Consider the following 21,301-nt stretch of genomic DNA (forward strand, 5'->3'; position numbering starts at 1 on the left):
TCCACCTTTTGCACACTACCTGTGGGCACTCTGGGGCCCATTCCCAAGTGTACTCCATTCCCCCATCCTACCTACACTACACTTTTTCACACTATTCATCTCTGAGCACTACCACTCCTGTTGCAACGGCCAAGAATGCCTTCACGGATAAGACACGTTTTAATGGTTCAAATTTCATCATTTGGTCGAATTTCATGCAACAAGTGCTTGAGTCTCAAGGTCTTTGGGGCCTCTTCATTGGTCTAAAGCCTATCCCCCCTCGACTAACTCACCCTGACTACATCCGTCAATGGAGAGCCCACAATGCCACAGCCAATGTTGAGTTGATGCAGGGATTGCTTCTTGAGTTTCACTCTCAATTACAGCACTTCTCACTCGTGTCAAAGCGTTGGAGTCACCTTCTTGACCGCTATGTGGCTCGAGATCGTACTCCGCGCATAAATCTCGACTTTGAGCTTCAAGAGTTCTCTATTAAGGAAGGGGATGATCTGAGAGTCAAGCTGGCTAAATATCGGCGGTCTATCACCAAGTTCGCCACTACTAGCTCTCCAAAGTCAAATGACAATCAAGCTACATTCTTCTTGAATAAGTTGCCTAAAAAGTACTTCAATTTCATTCAACACATCATCTCACAACCTCAATTTCCAACCTTCTACGAGTTTGAGTGCCAATTCTTGCGTTATGTGAGGCTAGATGATCAAGTCCGCAAGAAATCCTCATTGCAGCATTATTCAGAGCAGAGGGAGTTGGTTGCCTCTTCTTCAGGGGGGGGGGGGGAACGGAAACCAACAGTGGCAAGAACTCGCAAGATACGAAAGCAGGCCAATCAAAGGGTGACTCCTCTTTCTCAAATGGAACCAAAGAATCTAGACCTATCTGGTAGCAACTCCCTAAGAAAAACCAGTTTTGCACGCACTGCCAGAGAGCGGGACATGTGGACGAGGAGTGTCGCTCCAAGGCCCAAGGTCTTCCACCTAAAAAGCCTCAACAGACTGATGCAACTCTACAGCAGGGCTCAAAGTCACTACTACTTCCTATATATGTGTTTCTTAGCAACGTCATGGTATAGCTACAAAGCCCTTACAGTGGGGGGAGGGGAAGGGTATCCCTAGCTAGTGGGTATTCTCAAAACAAAGGGCGATGATGATGCATGCAAAGGCTATGCTAAATAGTGTCCTAATGATCCTCATTAACACTGAACCAAAGCTAAGAACTTTCAAGGTTTCCATAATGAAAGATCCACCAACCATGTCACATGCCTTATCTAAGTCCATGTTGACGAATACAAAATTAGATTGCATGCTTAATGAATAACCCATGGAGAAGATCAGATTGAAAATGGCATCATTTATTCCCACCCAAACATAACTTCATATTGATGTGGATGGATTATTTTTGCAAAGAGGTGCTTAATCCTTAAGCCAAGAGCCTTGGCTAACACTCTTATATAAGAAGTAGAGTATTGTTAATGGTTTTCAATGAGAGGGTTTGCTTTAAGCCAATGTCTTAGAGATTGGCTTGATTGATTATCTATTATATTCCTTAAGTAAGTACCCAACTTCTTTACCAAGTCAAGCATCTCGATAAGGTTCTATGGGCAAATATCTCCAAGGTACGATAACACTTTCATAGGCAAGCCATCCAATCTTAGATACTTTCCATACTTATGTCCACTACCATCTTATTCATAGGAGCATTGCCCTTTTCTTATTAGCATTCTTTCCTAAAAGTAAGCTACTTAAGCTAGCTAGGGATGATTTTTCAAAGATGAATTACCTTATCATGTTACCATTTCTTTATTAGCATACTTTCCTAGAAGTTAAGTGCTTAACTAAAGTTGACTAGCGACAATTTTTCGAAGAATAATAATATTATCATGATGCTATTGTAATAGTATATGCCCTAATAGGCAATACTAACAAAGGGTCTATGACTTGCATCACAATTGTCCCTTTATTCTCTAGTAAGGTTGTGAAATAGTCCCATGTCCTTGGGAGGGCAAGGTCAAAAACACAATAGCCTAACCCTAGGGCAAATCCTCAAGCCCCTTCTTTAGGCATCATCATCCAACACCACCTCCAAATGCCAAAGGACAACCTTTGCAACCATTGATGGTCTAAACATCTCCAACAACAATATTGATAGTCTAAGTATCTCCAACAATATTGATAGTCTATACCTTTGCAATCATTGATAGTCTAAACAATATTGATAGTCTAAACAACAACAGTATCTCCAACAATATTGATAGTCTAAACAACAACAATATTGATTGCCATGTATATTACATGCAAACTATCAAAGCTTTCTACATGTGAAACTTTTAGTTCATGAAGTGTTCTCCCCAATGTTTGGTCCTCACATTATGATCAAATCCCCTCAAATCAATTCAAAACTAGCATGGTCACCATGATATCTTCTTGTTAATTGCATATGGTTTTGATCTATATGGGTTATAGATTAATCTTCATTGGACTTGACATCTTGAACGTGTAAAAGCTACAACAATAAAAACGGTATGTAATAAACAAAAACAAGGAACGTTAGGGCCAAAAATAACTCTTTAAAGGGCAATGCTCACGAGCAATGGTGCATGCTTGTTATGTAGTTGTTCCAATATGTAAAGGAGAAATGAACATATAATCTTTGTACCAGTTTACATTATGCAAGACTCTTCCTTCAAACGTGGCTCACTACGACTGGTTTCACTCCTGCGAAATCGTCACACACTTCCAAGCTCCTCTCCTTTGATAGACGTGCGGCAGGTTCTCTGAGCTACTGGCTTTGTCCTCCATGCAAGCCGAGATGCTTTTCGGAGCATTGGCTTGTCACAAAGAGCCATCACACGAGTAGACACAAGGATGATGCTACACTTGAGAGCAAGCATACCTACATTGCTTGATGCGAAATTCTTGTATGGACACATTATGAATGCAAATTACGGGTTTGACTTCTGGCACTTGCCGTCAATGATCACATGGACAAAATCTGCCACCATGGATCATGGCAGGAGCTCCCACCAGCCATGCCAGAGTTGCAATGCCACTCTGAAATTGTCAGAAGAGAAAGAGGTTCGGGTATCACCATCAGGATACTGATGTAGTGTTTGGTGAGAGATCCAGAAATCCACATTATAATTGTGTTTGTATCAATCTATGCAGCCTGTTGGAGGTTGCATCAATTGCTTGTAGGCCTGCAAGCCGTTTTAATGGTGACTCGCTGGGCAAGTACATCTCATCAGAGTTTCTCATGGGTATGCACCAAAGCCTACAGAGCCTGCATCAAAGTGCTCCCAAAGGCTGGGGCTGTCGAATAGCACCGGTCGCGGCACGGCTTCTGCTGTATCTGGAGAGCCGCAGCGGGACCACGGCGCCGCACAGCTATGTCTTGGAGAGGTCTGTTTCCATTTGCCATCATCATCCTTACCATCGCATGGGCAAGTACTTCTCCTGCGCAGGCATTTCTTCAGCCTGAGTAATGTCCTCCAAGCCAGCACACATGGGAGCTTGATGAAGGCCAATCCTGCCAGATGAAGCAAAGCAACAGGGCAGCAGCACACAGCGGCGCAGTCGGCGACGAGCCCCGCGGCGCATTCGGAGCATGTAGCAGGGGCATTGCGGCCATTGAGGGAGCCTTCATTGTCCTCATGGCATGTAATCGGTCTCTGGGGGGAGGGAAATGCGCCCCCAAGCTTTGGCTGCGCATGATCACCGTCTCGTCTGTCACAGGTGGGAGGCTCCACATGAGGCCTAGAAGTCCTCTTGTGTCTCTTGCGCTTCCATGATCTCTTGGAGGGACCTGCTTCTGGGTGGGCATCAGAGGAGGAAATGGTGGACGACGATGATGATGATGATGATGATGATGGAAGAGAGGAGGAGGATGTGAGGATGCGAGAGGAAGAGTCAGGGGAGTGTGATGTGAGAGGTAGGGGGCGTCCCATAGGCATGAAGACCCTTGTCTGCGCTCTCCCCCTCTCTCTCTCTGTCTGTCTGTGTGTCTCACTCTCTCAAAAATAACCCAAGTATAAGGCCCTCCAGTTAAGAATGGAGTACTGTGACACGTCGGCCTACACACACAGGCACACGCAGAGCTAGCTGTTACACGTCGGCCGCCAGGTCGCATCCAAGGAAAAACAGACGAGATTTTATTATTAATTAATCTAATCACGTAAAGCCTGCTCAAGAGCGATTGTTAGTCACGGCTTGTCGTCCTTAATTTTTAATCAACCTCAACCGCCGGCCGTCACGCGCCTCTTTAGTCTTGCTTTAGCTTTACAGAGACAGCACATGACCTTGATTTTTGGGCACATGGTGGTACCTGTACCTTCCTGTTGATTGAGGCTCACATGTATGTACCCCATCATTGTAGCCTTAAAAATGCCTTTATCTTTGCTTGCGGTGTTTGACATCTTTCACCTTAAGTAAGATACCGGCCTTAACCCTTTTGCTTGAAATGTGTGGCACATCTTCCACCTCAAGTAAGATAAGGGCCTTGGCCTTCCAATTCTTTACCTAGCTTGCAGGAAAAGTAAAAATATTTCTCCAACCTCGTTTCTACGGAGCGAGTTCGCAGTAGCGGTAAGCCGCTTCAAGAGGACTACTCATTCCTTTAAGGACTTAGTGCTCTTACAACCTTTTTCCTATGGAAGATGTAAATCTTTTGATTAACATATGCATTTCTAATCTCGCTTTCTTTCTTTTTTTAAGTTACAAGGCAAAGCATCATAAATTAAATGAAGAGGAGAAGGCATGAACCAAATCCTTTTTGGCCTAACTTGCCAACTAGGGCAAGCTAATCCAAGTGCCAAACATTTTGATTAGTCATCTCTACACCTCTAAGAACTACCTAATAAGCATCCCAAAAACCCTTAAATGACAATTGAGCTTGAAACATTGTATTTCCAACTTAAGAAGACTAAGAATCTAGCTAATGTGTTCACCTCTAGCATCAAAACTAATATCAATGGGCTTCTCACACCTCAAGTAATTGCATGCTTTCTAAAAAGATTGGATGCATGTGTTTGAATTCTCCACGATTGCAAGCCCAATTAGTCTTATTGTGCAAACAATCTTTGCCCAAGTCAAAAGCTTGAGTCCCATCCCTACTAAACACGACACCATTTTCATCTAGGCCTAAATTTGATCAATTTCCTCAACCACTTCCCAATGATGAAGAAGCTTGTTATAGAACCTATTCCCACCAAGCCTTGGGTGCTCAACCTGGTTCAACACCCCAAAAAGCATTTAGTGTATTGATGTGACAGGGTGGCCCAATTTAAAATTCAAAATTTTTACAACATGAAAAGGTTGATGAGATTGGTTGGTTTGCTTAGTGGAAGCCAAGTGTCCAAAAAGTGGCACTTTTTGACATTTAATATGTTAATTTGATTGGAAATCACTTCGGGCCATGCCTCCCCCATTACCCATTGTGGTTGCAAACCCAAAAGCCATGGGAACCTATGAGTTTCACAATAAGTTCCCAACCTAGTTGCACACCTGGGCTTGGTGGAAACACATCCATAAAAGATAACATATCAGACCTATAAGAACATTGATATTCTTTAGCATCCACTACTTCAGCCTTTAGTTATTAACAAATTTGATTTTCATATGTTTGAAAATGTCTACATCTACAATTTATATCCAAGCCACTTAAGAATACAAAAGGCATTCATTAAACTCCTTCATAATCTCATCTTAAATATGAGTGTACCATATCTACACCTATTTTAATGTCAAAACTTCTCTACTTAGAATGTATATCAAACATCTCGGAGTCATTATAGACCATAAAATGTTTTCCTTACAAGTAGGGTAACAACCTTAACATTTTCACTTAAGACATAAGCTAAGCTATAGGGCTAAGAAGGGCATGAAAGAAAACAAGTTTCTAACAAAGACATGATAAGACTCTAAGTGTTGAATCACAGCATGAAAAAGAGGAGATCAACCCCTAAGCTAACTTTGTTTTCTCCACATGTACACTACTTTCAATCAATGTTAGTCCTAAGTCCATATGCCATGGCCACCACTTCATCTAGAACTTTACACATTTCTTAAAAGCTAATATACAATATACTTGATACCATCCTTTAGTTTCTGAACAAACTTGTCTCCTAGTGCCCTCCTAGCCTAGGTCTTAGAATTTTATATTTATGACACCTTATCCAATTAGAATCTTCTAATTGATCTCATAATATGCCAAAGCCTTAGTAATATTGTCCCCACTTGATCTAGGCATCATTAGTAACTTCTCATCAGGCCCTATTCAACCAACTAATTATTCATATGTAATTTTCAAAATGCTCCCCCATATGAATGAAGCCCTGCAACATGCAAAAGATAGGATGGGTGCCAATAACAAATAAAAGAGATCAATGCACACCCTTGCCTCAAAGAATGGTAGATTTGACTAGGATGTAACAAGTGGTTCATTATAGATCATGTATCCTTGTTTAACTAATCGAAGAACGACATATTGAATTAAACACATGAAAAAACTAACAATGTCAAATTAATAGGGAAATAGCATCGTGTCACACATGCATTACATTGTTGAATCCTTACCAAGGTTAAATGGTGCAAGGGTTCAAAACCAAAACCTTAGCCCCAAACTAGATATCTAGTCAACCATAGAAGATTTTCTTGAAATTATCCAACTTAATTCAAAGTCTCCACTCGAAAGAAGAAAGAGAAGTTGGGTTATTATGAGTGTTGAAGAAGCTAACAAGAATCTCCATCAATAATAAATTACCATCTAATGTATCAACTCTCTTTCTCAATGGAGGCTTGTTCACCACCATTCTTTGATATTCATGCTTGTAATCACCCATTGAGTCCAATATCCTTAAGGAGGATAACATTTATTGGAGCTATCAAGGTAAGGGATTGAACATGTGATCTCGAGCTACTAATACACCCACCTACCTAATAGCTCATTGATGAAAAGGATAAAAAAGCTAGAAAGGTCTCTTGATTTATTGACAAGTGAGTAAGTGTTTTAGCTTCTCAAATACAATGCGTTAAGATTATTTGAAAAGATTGAGTGACATTTTCATATTTTCTCACATAGAAGTGATTATTAATTAGACTTGGTGAACTTAGGGCTCCTTACTTGGATCAATGTCTCTCTTCCTCTCTCACAAAAAGAATAAAGTCTAATCATGTTCTAAAGTGTGACCAATGGATGTTCTCCTTTTTGAAACATCATTTTCAAAGATTTTAGGTAGTGAAAGCACAACTAATTCTGCAGACTAAAGACTTTGGCTACATCCTAAAGCACTGGTGCTTACCCTTGAAGGCTTTAAATAACCCTTGTGGCCTCATTTACGCACTTAACAAGCAAGTCATCTATGCCATTTCTACAAAACCTTTTGGTCCCTTTTGGTCTTCAAGACTGATCCATCTCGATGCTATAACTACGCTTTTTTACTTCAATTAACACGTATTTATTTGTCCGCATTTTTTTTTAAGTATTAAAGGGTCTAGTCTTGAAATGCATTGCATACCTTATAGTTGGTCATGGGGATTAAAGCATCTTCATTCAAATGCCTATATGGTATAAACCCTAAATGAGTATAGGACCTTGGGCAAGTGTTTGGTTTACTACTTGATTTAAAAAATATTAAGCTAGTTCTAAGTAGTAAGATACCAAAATTTTCTATCATATTCTATTGGTGTTAATATGAATGCATTCTATCTATGATCATGTGGGTGAATAAGTATATAAAGACTTAGACATAGACATGTTGGCTAAAGAACTTGTTGAAGGAATCATGAAAATATAAAAAAAGGTAAAACCATGCATTACACACACACACACACATGTAAATAATCGTATGTCAAATAAATAAACACAAACACCCCCCATCACCATTTACATGATGTGCTTTACCTCCATATTATAGTATTCAAACAAACATGTACAAGTTGCTCTCCTTATATATTCCAAAAGAACAATATTCTCTTATTTCCTTATTTTCATCAAAGAGCATATATCACCTCATTTTAGTAAGGGTTTCCTTGAGTTTGTCTTGTTTTTTAAAATCAAGACTTTCCTAATTTTCTAAGGTTATAAATATTTTAAGATCCAAAATCAAATGAGTAAAAGAGGATGCACTAGTGGGATGCATATGCAATGGAGAGAGAGAGAGAGAGAGAGAGAGAGAGAGAGAGAGAGAGAGAGAGAGAGAGAGAGAGAGAGAGAGAGAGCAAGAAGATTTTTGGTGGATACATAACATCATCAATGAACATAGCAATATAAGATGCTCCTCCCAATGAGGTTGTAAGCATATGCCCACATACATCATTGTACCAATTTTGATTGTTCCATTTCCTCATGCCAAGACCCTTCTTATGTGACATTTTAGTTTGTTTTCCACACATGCAGTGCTCACACATTTCAAATTCAAAGAAACTAAAAGATGGAAGATACTACAAATGAGAAAGAGCTTTCATTCTATTCATTAATATATGGCCCAAACACTAATGCCAAAGAGATACATATGGCTATTCAATGACAACTACAATGTGATGCCTCACACTAAATACATGCCAAGGGTACAAAGTGTCAAATTTTGGCCCTCTGGCAATGAGTGGCCCTTTACATATCTTTCAAGAGTGACTATGAAATATAATACGATAACCATAATCATCTAGTTATCCAATGCTAGTCGAGCTCTTCTTTAAGTCTAGTACATGGTGGACATTCTTAAGCACAAAAAGGGGACCGTTGACAAGTGATAAATATACATCTTACACTACATAATGCTACATGAAATGAAAAGTCGTTTCCCAATCAAGCATATCCTTTCTACATGCATCATATGTAGCAAACCACTCCCTATGAGGAGTAACATGAAATGTCACCCCTTAATCAAGGATCTAGTATTGAGACTTGTCAATATTTATAGCAACAAGAAATGCATCCCCAATATTGGAGGCATACAATATATCACCATCATCACTATTACTACATCTAGTGTTTAGCTCTTCAATTTTAACCTTCAATATTTCCTTTTTCTTGCCATTGTCATCACTCTTTTACTTACCTCTATTCTTGTTCTTCCACTTTTAGTCATTCTTAATATGACCCTTCTTGTTGCAATAAAAGTATTCCCCATCTTTCCTAGTGCATGACTTATTTCTTGAGTTCTCTCTATCACAAGATTTTCCCCTTGCATTTGGGCTCCCTCTAATTGTGTGTACTAGAGCCCTTAATACCTACATTATTCTTTTTGTTCACCTATCATGTAAAAGCAAGCTATTTTTTACATTAGCACTAGTCAATCCACCAACAAGTACTGAGTTACCTACATTATTCTTTTTGTTCACCTATCATGTAAAAGCAAGCTATTTTTTACATTAGCACTAGTCAATCCACCAACAAGTATTGAGTTACTCATTGTAGTCCTAAAATATTCAACTTTCAAGTAAGGTCACAAGTAAAAACATGACCCCAACTAAATCTTCAAAAGCTAGATTTTGAGCAAACAATTGACTAAAGATCATGATGGTTAGAGGTGGATATCCTCTCTTCCATGTGAAGATCAATGAGTTTTTTAAACTAATAATAAGGCAGCAATTTACTTCTTATAGAGGTTGCATAGTTTCTTCAATTCCAAATGTGCCACCATTTGTATCGTTTACATTAAGGTAAACTAATTTTGAGAGAGAGTCAACATAATTGTAAAGGATACAAGCTCATCCATCTCATCCCATACATCTCTTATCATGTCTCCAAGCTTTGCACCTTTGCATTTGATCGATTTAATCTGTCTTTTTTGTACCAACACAATGTAAGTTTATTCTTTCCAATATAAAAAGTTTGTGCCATCCAACTTCTCAATATTAAAAGCGCATTTTTTGAAGCAAAAGGCGAAGCCATAATCACTACAATATATGCAAACTAACAAGCAACAAAGACGGTATCAACTATGTAACCAAGAAGACCAAACAAACTACAAAACTGACTACTCACCATGATGGCCAACCAATGGCAAAAGAAATACCAAAACAACCCAAGCACTCTTCAATGCATACAAAAGTTAGTTCCAACTTGTCTGACCTTAATTCAAAGGTTAAAAAAGAGGGTTCTTAATCACATTAATAGCATGTAGCTTTCTTAAACAGCAAAAACATGGATAAAAATTGTGTCGAACAACCCATCTCTTGGAAATGCATCAAATTAGGTTGTTTTTATCAAGAATAGTCTCCTGCAATACTCAAATGAGAAATAAAGCCCATAAGCAATCCCAATCTTTACAAAACATCAACTGTATCTCTCTTTCTTCTTCTCTGATACACAAACACACATGTATGAGCTTGAAAACAATAAGAAAGCCCCCTACTTTTCCAATTTAGCTAACCCATTGCTTCTAAAAACAAGTCATCTCTTTGTTTAAGCAACCCCATATTTACATACATCATACATTTACCTAAATCTCTTGCCGAACAATCCCAAAGACCAATCAAACTGCCTTGAATCTATCCATTATAGGCTATGTAAACACTTCAAAATCGAGCTATAGAAGCCCCTAAACTAAGCCTCGATGGCTCCCTAAATTGAAGCATCTATTTACTTAAATCAAAGAGCCCAATGATAGGATTTGCATCTCTTTCTCCTTTCAAAATTTAATATAATCATCATACTCACCCCGCCTATTGCTCCCTCAAACATGAGCAAAAAAGAAAAACCAATAAATGTATGGAGTCATTACATGTGTGATCTTATGAAGACATTTTGCATCTTTGGATTTTTGGAATCATAAAACAAAAATCTATGGCATGATAATTTCATTTAATTGTTTGATGTTCTAGGTTCGAAATTTTCCATTCAAGAGAGAGTGGTTTTGATTGCATTAAGAATGAGAGCTACAGTTTGAGATGCCCTATAACAAATGTCACAACGAAGCTTAACTCTTGAACATGCAACAAAGCTTGCCTCCTTATGCTTCTTACTCAAACCACAAGCTCCCATAGATATTGCTCTAATGCTAGTTGAGAGGAAGTATTGGTGGGATACAGAGTCAACAAAATGGAGCAAAGAGAGAGTTAGAAAGAAAGAAAGAAAGAAAGAAAGAAAGTGATATGAACATCCTTTAAGATGCCTAAAAGGCGCAGAGGACAGAATGACAAACTCAAGATCCATGTACAATTCACCTTGGGGTTACTAATGGCATGAAAAAACAAGCAATACTAAGGCTACAAGAGTTACTATATAATATAAGGTAATGACCCTAAAGTAGCCTAACACTTAGGCTTTTTTAACTCTTCTATGATGGCTTTACCACCTCAATAAATTGGCCATTTGCCCTATTTTCTAGATGCTTTCATCTCGGCAATCTCACCTAGTCATGCTTTTAGTTGTGCTAGTTTGAGCTGATCTGTGATATCCACTGCTTGGTTCCCTTGAGAGAGGAAACACATGAGAAGTTTTTTAGTGGATACTCAATTCTACCCTTATTCCTTATTTTCATTTATGTATGACCATACAAGTGTACAAGGGTACTCGCCATACCTTTGGTCATTAGCCTTTACCCCAACATTTATATTTTGTTGCAAAAAAGAAAATCAAAGCAATTCGCTAAAGCTATTTCCCTCAAAGAGCATGTATCAACCCTTTTACTAAGAGTTTCCTTCTTGAGTTTACCTTTGAATTTGTTTCACCCTTTTTTATTTTTCTAAGGTGATAAACCCCATCATCCTCAAACAAGATAATGCTTAGCTCAAGTGTGAAATAAAGTAAGCCACCACTTAGTGGTTGTTGAGCAAACCCTTAACCATGACATAGCCCAAGTGAATGTGCTTGAAGCATCCATGGAAGAATTAGTTGTTAAGAATACAATTAACATGGTGCCCAAGCACATTGTAAAATATGCATCCACTCCAATGGCATCAAATTCCATGGCATAGTTTAGGAAATAAGCTATGAAACAAAATATTCAAGCTAGTAAGCTTCCTAAAGAATGAGATTAAGATTTGTTAAGAGAAGCTCACAAATATTAAGCATCACAAGGAATACATGAAAATTGGTTGCCTCAAGGTTGAGATCGAGGAGGTCTTCAAAAAGTATCCTCTTCAAAAAGTATAACTTCTCATGCATCTTAAAGCCATGAGATCCATATTTGAGGGGAACATAAAGCTAGCTTTAGTTTTGGTGGGCTCTAAAGTAAAATTAATCTTTTGAAATTAGGTAAGTAAACACATTGTGGGTTGCATATAAGCTTGTACCAAATGAGCTCAAGGAGAAGCCATAAGAGACCACCAAGTAAGTGGCCTTAAAGGAAGGTAATTGGGCTATATCTCATGTAGGCAAGACTCTCATCTAAAAGTTTCAAGGATACCCTCAAACAAGGATCTCTTTTATTGAGGTCTATCTATTTTGATTTAAGTTTGGGGTTATTTTTGTGCATTTAGCCCCAAGAGTGTATTATGTCTAAGTATCTAGCTACACATGGTATTGGTCCTTACACATATGAGGCATCTTAAAAGACAGATAAAATTCTCTCTCAACCTATGGTGGTTTATGCTTGAGGAAAAGGAAGTGAAAATGTCAAAGAACCTCACTATAAACTAGCATACTCCAATAAGTTTAGATCTCAAAGTAGACAACAACACAACAATATGAAGTTAATGGAATTACCTTGGAGCATATGATGTGTGCATCACAAACAATGTGAAATCCTAATCTAGTAGATATTTAGATCAATCTATCAAGGGAGAGCCTTTGAGTAATTGAATTGACAAATACCATCTCCACCCAATTAAATTTTCAAACATAAACCATTCAAGGCATACCTCTAATCAATCAAGGAGAGTACTCTACCACACCAAGGTAAACTCACGAAAGCCTTGCAAAATACTTTGTGAACAATAAATATGAAATACCCAATAATGTTTAGAGCAACCATTAAGGTGTGTTTGGGTTGCATAAGAAGCTAAGTTCAATTCCCTAAACAAACTAGTGGATTCAACTATTTTGGCAAATAAAATTGTGTAATGGCATCTTATGATTAGGCCAAAAGAAAGTGGTTAAAACATGGTTGGAAAGTCCTTAGCATGGAGATGTAACAAACAAATTTCACAAAATGACGAGGAAACAAGTACATTTTCATAAGACTAGTTATTAAAAGTATGTTTAATTGATCATAAATTGGAGGATACATTCTTTCACTAGAAAGGCATCAGAAGATCTTTTCAAAGTTCAATGCATGAATCACAAACGCCTTGTATTAGGGGCTAAAATTGAGTTACCTTATTCTCAATTTTACAATCTGAAAAATAATTTGGAACTTTGCGACTTTACTTTTCCCACTAATGTAGGTGAGTACTAAAAAATAAGATCTAGGAGAAATATTAGGTTTACAAGATTGATCATATGTAAAACAGTTTTTTATTGCTCTTAGCACAGTAATCGCTTAAGCTCCTGATGAGATTAGTCACATAGGCCATCGTTACGAGAGATTGCATGCTTACGTTAGCAGTCCAACCTTGTACTTTCATCACTCGAAGAGAGATTGCTGATAGCATAGTTCCCCTCTGCCTTATGCATTGCAACCTTCTGTCCTTGGACACAGTGTACATTTACGATAGCTTTCAGCACTCCTGAGTTTTCTGACAGTTTTGTGCTTGCTACTTGCTGCCAGAGGTACTTACATATGCATTCATCTTACGCCTTCAAAAGACATTATGACTGATACATTCAAAAGGGCATGTTAAAGTTTATCAGATTGACACAACATTCCATTTTTCATTTGGGGATTCATGAAGGGCAGTAGGTACTGACTATGCAGCTAACTAGCCAGTCTTTCAGCCTCGCATAATCCATACATTATATATACATCCTGGCCGTTTTCCCCCAGATAACTTTATGACAAAGGTCAAGCATACAACCACCAGATATATTACACTATGATGATTTGGAGTGTAATGTGAGCATCTTACAATGGAGGCTGATCAGCTCAGTCTTCACAGACATACAAGCACAAAATGCACCAGTTATGCATGCATGCTGCATTGCACTGTGAACATTTCACGAGCTGGCAGCGGCGAAATGCAGTATGAATGTCTAGACGTATTCGGTGTCAGCAAAAAGAATTTCACCGCATTAGACTCTATGCCTTGACCCTGATCATATGGCTGAAAGCTCTGCTTCACATGTGGAAGGGCGATAGGCTATGAAAGTGCTGTCATTGGCAAATGAACCAGGGTTAATGCACGTTAGTCCAGTGTATTTGAAAACCTTTTGTTCTGCACAATCTGCTAGCACCACCTGTTACAAAGAAAACAAGTTAGAAGAGCATAGGTTTTGAACATTGAAGTTGTGAACAAAATTTGACATTTAACTGAGAGCCTACTAAGCAATGGTCTACATTCTACAAATGAAGATTGTAATATTCATGTGACATAAACCATACATTAAATTCTACCAGTAATCCAGGGAGAAAAGGCAGTGAGCAACTGATGTGGCACTACAATCACATGCAGTAAAATATCTGACGATTGGTAGTCATTCCTAGCCATCCAGTCAAGTGAATGAAAACTCGATAATCCATCTTTCAAAAGTCTATTGACAAGTAATGTTTAAACAGTCTATTGATAAGTAGGTTTGCCAATGGCTGAACAGAAAGCCAACTTACTGTGTGTGGTGTTGGGTACAAACGAAGAGCATGATCATGATTCCAGCTGATCGGCTGTGTTGTCAGAGGCAATGGACACAAATGACTTTGATGGGCAACTGTAGCCACGAGCTGATGGTAGGCCAAAAACCACTACCAAGTTAGATTTGTTGCCAAAACTAGATAATGTAATATCAACTTTCCAAGATGCTTACAGCAAAGAAAAACATACATGTTCAAAAGGGTCACTAGTTTCCTCTTCAGATGGTGGCAGCAGGCATAAGCGACGCATCTTATAGAGCAAATCTTGGCGAAGGAGTACTATCTCCTGTGTATAAAACCTTATTCTGGAAAGTTTGACCACCAAATTTTTGTTAATGGCTTCTATCAGCAGTCAAACTTAAGTGAGCAACTAAAAAATTAGTTACCTGCAAGGATTAGAGGAAAAAACTGCACTTGGGAGGTGCTTCACCACTTCTTTGGAGTAGTATTTAGGAAGAGCAGGCCTAGGCAAGACATTTGCAGGACCTTCATACATGTGGGCAAAATAAGTCAAATGACTGCTGAAAAACAAAGAAGGGGTTTACCCCAGCATCAGCAGTGTCGGAGTGAGTTGATGTCAAAGGGAGATTACCCATGTCCTCAGGACCAGGAATGAAAAGGAATTTGCTTTGCTCCTTGATTCGGGGATGGGAAGCAATCATCATCCCCAGCTTATCAAATTGCATGCTACATCATATATAAATGTCAGAGTGAAAAGTTTGCAGAAAAAAGACATTTATATCCAAGATGCAAATGCTCTTATTCACCTTACCGAAGACTGTTGAAGTCATGAAAAGCCAGATTGCAGGGATGAGAGCAAAAATTCCCCATTAGAATGAAGAGAGAGGGAACCACATCCACTGTCTCATAGCCATCAAATATGGTTGTGAGCTTGTCAAAGGTCTGCTCCAACAGAAGCATCCAATTCACAAAACAGCACGAGAAAGCTCCCAGTTAATTCTCCATTGCATACAGCATTGGGAAGCTAGCAACATTCACTTAAAATTTCTGCTTGAATGTATTCACTAATCTAGTCAGCAGACCTCAGCATGATCAAGCCACACATCAGATAGAATCACAAACATGTCATTCACAGCTTTCTTCTCCATACGCTCCAGTCGAACCTATATTCAAGTCAAGGGGCTATTGTTGCAGGTAAAAATTGATATTAAAACACTAGCAGCTATTGCCACTTTTCTGCATCAAACATTGCCTTACAGTTCATAAAGAAGGATACAAGCTCCTCAGCTGTCACAATACCACCTCCAAAAAAATCCAAGCCTGCTGTGACAGAGAGTGAAACGTTCCTACTTTCCATTGGAGGAAAACCACAGGTGTGCACCTGATAGAGAAAATAAGAATGAAGAAAAGATGATGTAGCTTATCAACAAATTTTCACTAGCTTGAAGGGCCAATCCTTGTCAAGAATAGACTTGAAAATTCTCCTGACCTGAAAGGTACCATTTGGCTGTAGCTCTCCTTCCGCAACAATGATAGTGTTTTCAACAAAAAGACCTGTGGTTATCTTGTATGGGATCACATTAAGGCAACCATGTATGACAGCTTCTGTATGACTACTACCGAACACAAAAATGACGCGATGATGACTCACTGAGGAGCAAAATCTAGTAAAAGGACAGCAAAAGGTAGAGCAGTAACAGCCTTCAGACATTAAACGAATGACCAGCTGAAGGATATTGCTTGTGACAAATCAATGGGAATAGAAGCAGTAAGATCTTCCAAGAAAAACCTCCCATCCTCCAACTGTGAAATTACACCCATGACCCATCTTCTTCCAGTACATCCTATCAAGGATTGCAATTGAGTCATCTGCATTGTAGCAGAAGCGAGAACATCAGAAGAATTTCAGATCCATAGGCAATTGAACATACACACCAACATGTTCATGAATAGACAAATTTTAACCTCACAGCTTCCCGATTTTGTGCCCTCAAAATTGAAGGCAGGCTTCGCAAAGTGTTTATCCCGAACAAGCCTCTGCTGAAGGACCTGGAGACGATCACGATACAGTAGCGCTTTTGACTGAGCATCCCCATGGATTGGCAGATTCCCTGGACACCTGCTGGAGGATTGCAATTAGGTTCCTGCACACAGACTACGGTGATGCAAGAGAATTAACTAGTAGCAAAAGAGCACTCAGCTCTCTATTTCCAGAAAGAAATGACTTACCGATAGAAAAGCTTGCGGATAGGGTCGTAGCGCAGTCTGGGGATGTCGAAAGCATCAATGATCTTTAATGCATGCTGATGAGTGTGGCAAGGGCTTCCTGCGAGCGAGGCAAGGACCTCTTGTATGGCATCCCTGTTCAAGACAGTGCTCTTGACTGGGCAACAAAAACGAAGGCCGAGTGAGGACATGATACACACATACTTGTACCGATGCAGCAAATTTCAGCACGAGGGAGAGAAATTAAGCTTTGAAACTCTGAGAGGAGACACAAAGAGAGAGAGAGAACTCTGAGAGGAGACACAAAGAGAGAGAGAGAGAGAGATTGTTAAGTACGCGGCAACTTATCGAGCTCCAGGGCGATCTGCTCTAAGGCGTCGTCATCATCGGAGGCTGCCGCGATTTGGTGGAGGGAAGAAGTGAGGGCCTTGAGGGCGTCGAGGGTAAGGGTGACGCCACGGAGTCGGAATTTCTGCTGTGCTTTGCGCATCAGCTGCTGCTGCTGCTGCTGTGGCGGCCCCATGGAAGCGACAGGATCGGATGGATCGCACCTACAGACACAGACACAGAGAGAGAGAGAGAGAGAGAGAGAGAGAAGGCGACTCAGACTCGCGGGATGGCGATGGCGGGCACCAGGATCACCGGTTTCCCGCCATTTTCTTTGTGTGTGTCCGGTTTTGTGTAAGGTAAGCCTACGAGCCCCACGCTGACCTCATTTTCTTATGAGACTTATGCTACTTTGCATTTGTCTCTATAACCAAAACACTATAGAGTTTTTGCAAATGGGGTTGTGGTCGTAGTGGATCATGAGTAGGTTGAGTTGATCATGAGTAGGTTGAGTTCCTGGCATTGGTCGTAGTGGATCATGAGTAGGTTGAGTTGATCATGAGTAGGTTGAGTTCCTGGCATGAGTGAGTTTGATCACTATGGCACTACCAATCTGGCACGCTTTTTCCACCACTTGTGTTGCTTGATCCAAAGGGGAAGGGATGTTTTGGGGATCAAGGGGGAAGGGATGTTTTGGAATCCCATGCTACTAGGGCTAAAAGGCTAATAGTCTCATTAATTGAGATAAATCATTCTTCCATTGTCAAATAATACATCTTACACCAACATGTGTGACACATACACTTGCAAATCTCTCACTTGCTCCATCAATTTGTTTATTGTTAAAGATACTATGGCTGTGAGCACTGCACATTTGCAATTCATGCACATTTTAGTATATATGTTTGATGCACAATGGACTCATCATACCTACTCAAAAGAGCTTCAAGGGTCAATGTGTGTTCTTGCAATATTGAAAGTTGAAGTCTTCCCAAGTAATCCTCAGCTCCTAAGGTTGTTGAACAAGGATTTCAAACTCTATGGTAACTTGTGCATAAATTGAAATTTTGTTATTTACATAACCTTCTTCTATTTCTAAGGTGAATCAATGTAGAGAGTCACCTATGAGCATTAAATCTACTTAGTTTCATGGTGGATGATATTGTGTTCAGCATATATTCTAAGAATTATAAACGTAATACAATAATTCTAAATCTTTGAGTCAAGGAGGCATGCATCATGTGCATGTGTAAGTGTGTTTTAAGGGGTGGCATGTCCTATCAGATTGGCATTATATACAAAAGGGCCCAAATAATGACCCTTTACATAATGTTGCATATATTATGCATGAAACCATACTTGTAGCTCCCCATGCAACCATACATTTCTTTTACCCATTACCACCTTGATTCTTTAGCTTAGCTTAGATATTGCAAAAATGATTCTGAAATCTTGTTTAGGAACACCTTAATTGTTGTTTTCCGCTTTATTGAGCCCAATGTAAAAAAATATAAGTGCTATGCAAACTTTCTATAAATAGCCAACATATTTGAAATAGAATCCTTGTTAGCATGCACTAGCACCACACTAAATAGCATAGTTAATGTTACCAATATCAAAGAGATACATGAGGATAATTGGTCACATCCAATACATGATTAACAGATCTAGATACAAGCAAATGATAGAGGCTACCAAACTTGGCACCTTGAGCGAAAATAAGACTACTACAAGTAATTTTCCATGAGAATCATGAAAAGAGACATGGAACGTATCATCATCCAATTGTCTAGCAGCAAAGATAAGGGTTTTAGTCAAAACTTGGATATGATGTACATCATGAAGTAAAAATAGAACACCAATACCAAACTGCAATCTCACATTACCTATGACAATAATATCCAATGTAGTGTCATATTTAAATGTAATAGAACCTGTGATAGTATGATTGGTATAAAACAAATGATAATGTGGGGGTAACATGGAATGAAGCTCTTGAATCAAAAGGCCAACAATAAGAGTAAGAAGATGGAGCATCGGTCTCAACTAAGTAGCATCAACTAATGAAGTAGCAAGTATGTAATCATATGAGCTATACTTCTAGGCATGTATCTCTTCTATCTTAACGTTGGACTTAGGAACAATTTTATTGCGGTCTCATGTGCAGACCCTACTACCCCATAATAATGACAAGTACGAGAGGACTTAAGACCACAGGAATTACTGTGTGATTGCCTACGAGACTTAGACTTGCCCCTATTGGGTTGTGAGTCTCTACCATGGTTATTATTTCCATTTCCATCATTTTTGCCTCTCGCCATAAGTGTATGATAAGTACGGGATGTATCAATATGCTTCACGTTCACTTCTTCTAAAAGTAAAGTGCTCTTTACATCACTGCATTCAAAGCATCTTTAGGGGGATTAGTACTCATAGCAATACGGAATGTATACCATGACTTTGATATTGTGACAAACAAGAACAAATAATTTATATCATCCTCAAATGAATGCCCTACAAGATAAACTGATTGAAAATAGAGTAGAACTCATTCAAATAGGCATACATAAGGGTGCTCTCCTTCATGCAAAGATCAACAAGATTCTTCAACTAAATACAATTGAGATGCAAGACTTTGCTTGCCATAAAGATCACATATCTTCTTCCATAATCATATACACCATCATTAGTCAAAATAGCATTGAACCACACTTGCTTAGACAAAGATAATATGATAGAAGACTTATATAACTCATCAAGCTCAACCTAATTATCTTTATAAAAAATTTTGGCTTTATATCCTCAGCTTTCAATGGCCTAATCTACTTCTTTTGCACCAATATCTACCATATTTATGTCTTCCAATGTTGGAAGTTGCAACCATCTAACTTCTTGATGTTGAAAATATCACTATCATTTGATGCATTGACAATACTTGCCATTATGTCTACAAATGACTATAATACAAGAGTATGGGCTGTTGTAATCACAATAGAATAAATCTAAAATTGAGCTAGAAGTGAGAGCAAGAAGTAGGAAACTAAAGAATATATAACTATCCACACAAGCAATAGGCACTAGAGTGCTATAAAAAAGGCATATGCTCTCAAGGAAATTGCTCATAAATAATTTTCAGTATTGATATCCATAAAATTACAATAAATCATCATATATGTATAGACAAATGATTAAATGATTAAGCTCCCATTGCTAGGAATATCCATGTAGCAACTGGAATATATAAAATGTAACTAACATTGTAGCAATCAAGTACCAAGAATTGTCAAAATATACGAGGTGTCAAATACATAGATACATACAACAATACATATTAAGCATGTATCTACCATTGACAACCCATTAAGAATGATAGGTATAAGGCATTTAAGCCCTCAAAAGCAAATCAGCCCACGAGGGTCAGTACCTGCAAGAACAATGTATGCATATATAAATGAGTATATACATAAGCAAGAGATTCCCATTGTCTCTAGTGAACTAAGCTCTACATTATAAATATAAATGGCTCCCATTGGAAGTGAATCTAGAATTCCCAAGAGCACAATAAAGCTCAATACATCAAGCACATAACATCTTGGAAGCCCAAGTGCATCAATGATACATCCGAAAAAAGCATATATACCTAATATGTATTTAACCCGCAAGTGAAGAATTACTGAAGTAAATGGCTAGCACCCAAATGCATCCAACGAACCTCAAATCCATGCTTCAAAGGTCTGTAAACATATCTGAGCATAAAAATCAATGCTGAGCATTAACATAAATATATGAAAGACCCAAATAGCATGCAAAGAACCAAAAAATACATAGAATGCTTAGATTTGTAGTTCTCGTTGCACTCTTTGTTTTAGCTATAGAACACCTCAATCCGATATCATATGCATGTCAAAATCTAAAAGTGCTATCAAGCTACTATAGCTATCCATGACTTCTATAACATGCTCTGTATCCACTCAAAATGGATAAAATGGCTGCTTCTAAACTAAATAAGTACTCAACAAGGCTTAGCTAAGATGTGGGAGGCTCCTTAACTAACCTCAAATGTGTACTAAAGGTAAGGAAGCCAATGCATACCTTAAATGGACTGAAATGGGGTTGCCATGAAATATG

General features: G+C 38.7%; 2 protein-coding genes across 2 annotated transcripts; both read right to left on the reverse strand.

Annotated features, from left to right (window-relative positions):
- Positions 1 to 2,550: 2,550 nt before the first annotated feature.
- LOC148024849 (uncharacterized) lies at positions 2,551 to 4,016 on the reverse strand. The gene has a single exon (XM_087693782.1). The coding sequence runs from the start codon at positions 3,944 to 3,946 to the stop codon at positions 3,248 to 3,250; it is 699 nt and encodes a 232-aa protein (XP_087549908.1). The 5' UTR covers positions 3,947 to 4,016; the 3' UTR covers positions 2,551 to 3,247.
- A 9,197-nt stretch (positions 4,017 to 13,213) lies between these two features.
- On the reverse strand, positions 13,214 to 17,482 carry LOC148024850 (DNA polymerase epsilon subunit B-like). Its single transcript, XM_087693783.1, has 13 exons — positions 17,183 to 17,482; positions 16,850 to 17,003; positions 16,586 to 16,739; positions 16,357 to 16,489; positions 16,110 to 16,186; positions 15,897 to 16,001; positions 15,703 to 15,783; positions 15,432 to 15,562; positions 15,252 to 15,346; positions 15,046 to 15,145; positions 14,850 to 14,964; positions 14,639 to 14,749; positions 13,214 to 14,271 (listed from the first exon to the last, which is right to left on the reverse strand). Exons 1-13 carry the CDS (start codon positions 17,367 to 17,369, stop codon positions 14,131 to 14,133), a joined length of 1,584 nt encoding a protein of 527 aa, XP_087549909.1. The 5' UTR covers positions 17,370 to 17,482; the 3' UTR covers positions 13,214 to 14,130.
- Between the last annotated feature and the right edge of the window lie 3,819 nt (positions 17,483 to 21,301).

This window comes from Lygodium microphyllum, chromosome 15 (assembly GCF_053477565.2).
Source record: "Lygodium microphyllum isolate KBCC chromosome 15, Lygodium_microphyllum_v1.1.10, whole genome shotgun sequence".
NCBI classification, from domain to species: Eukaryota; Viridiplantae; Streptophyta; class Polypodiopsida; order Schizaeales; family Lygodiaceae; genus Lygodium; species Lygodium microphyllum.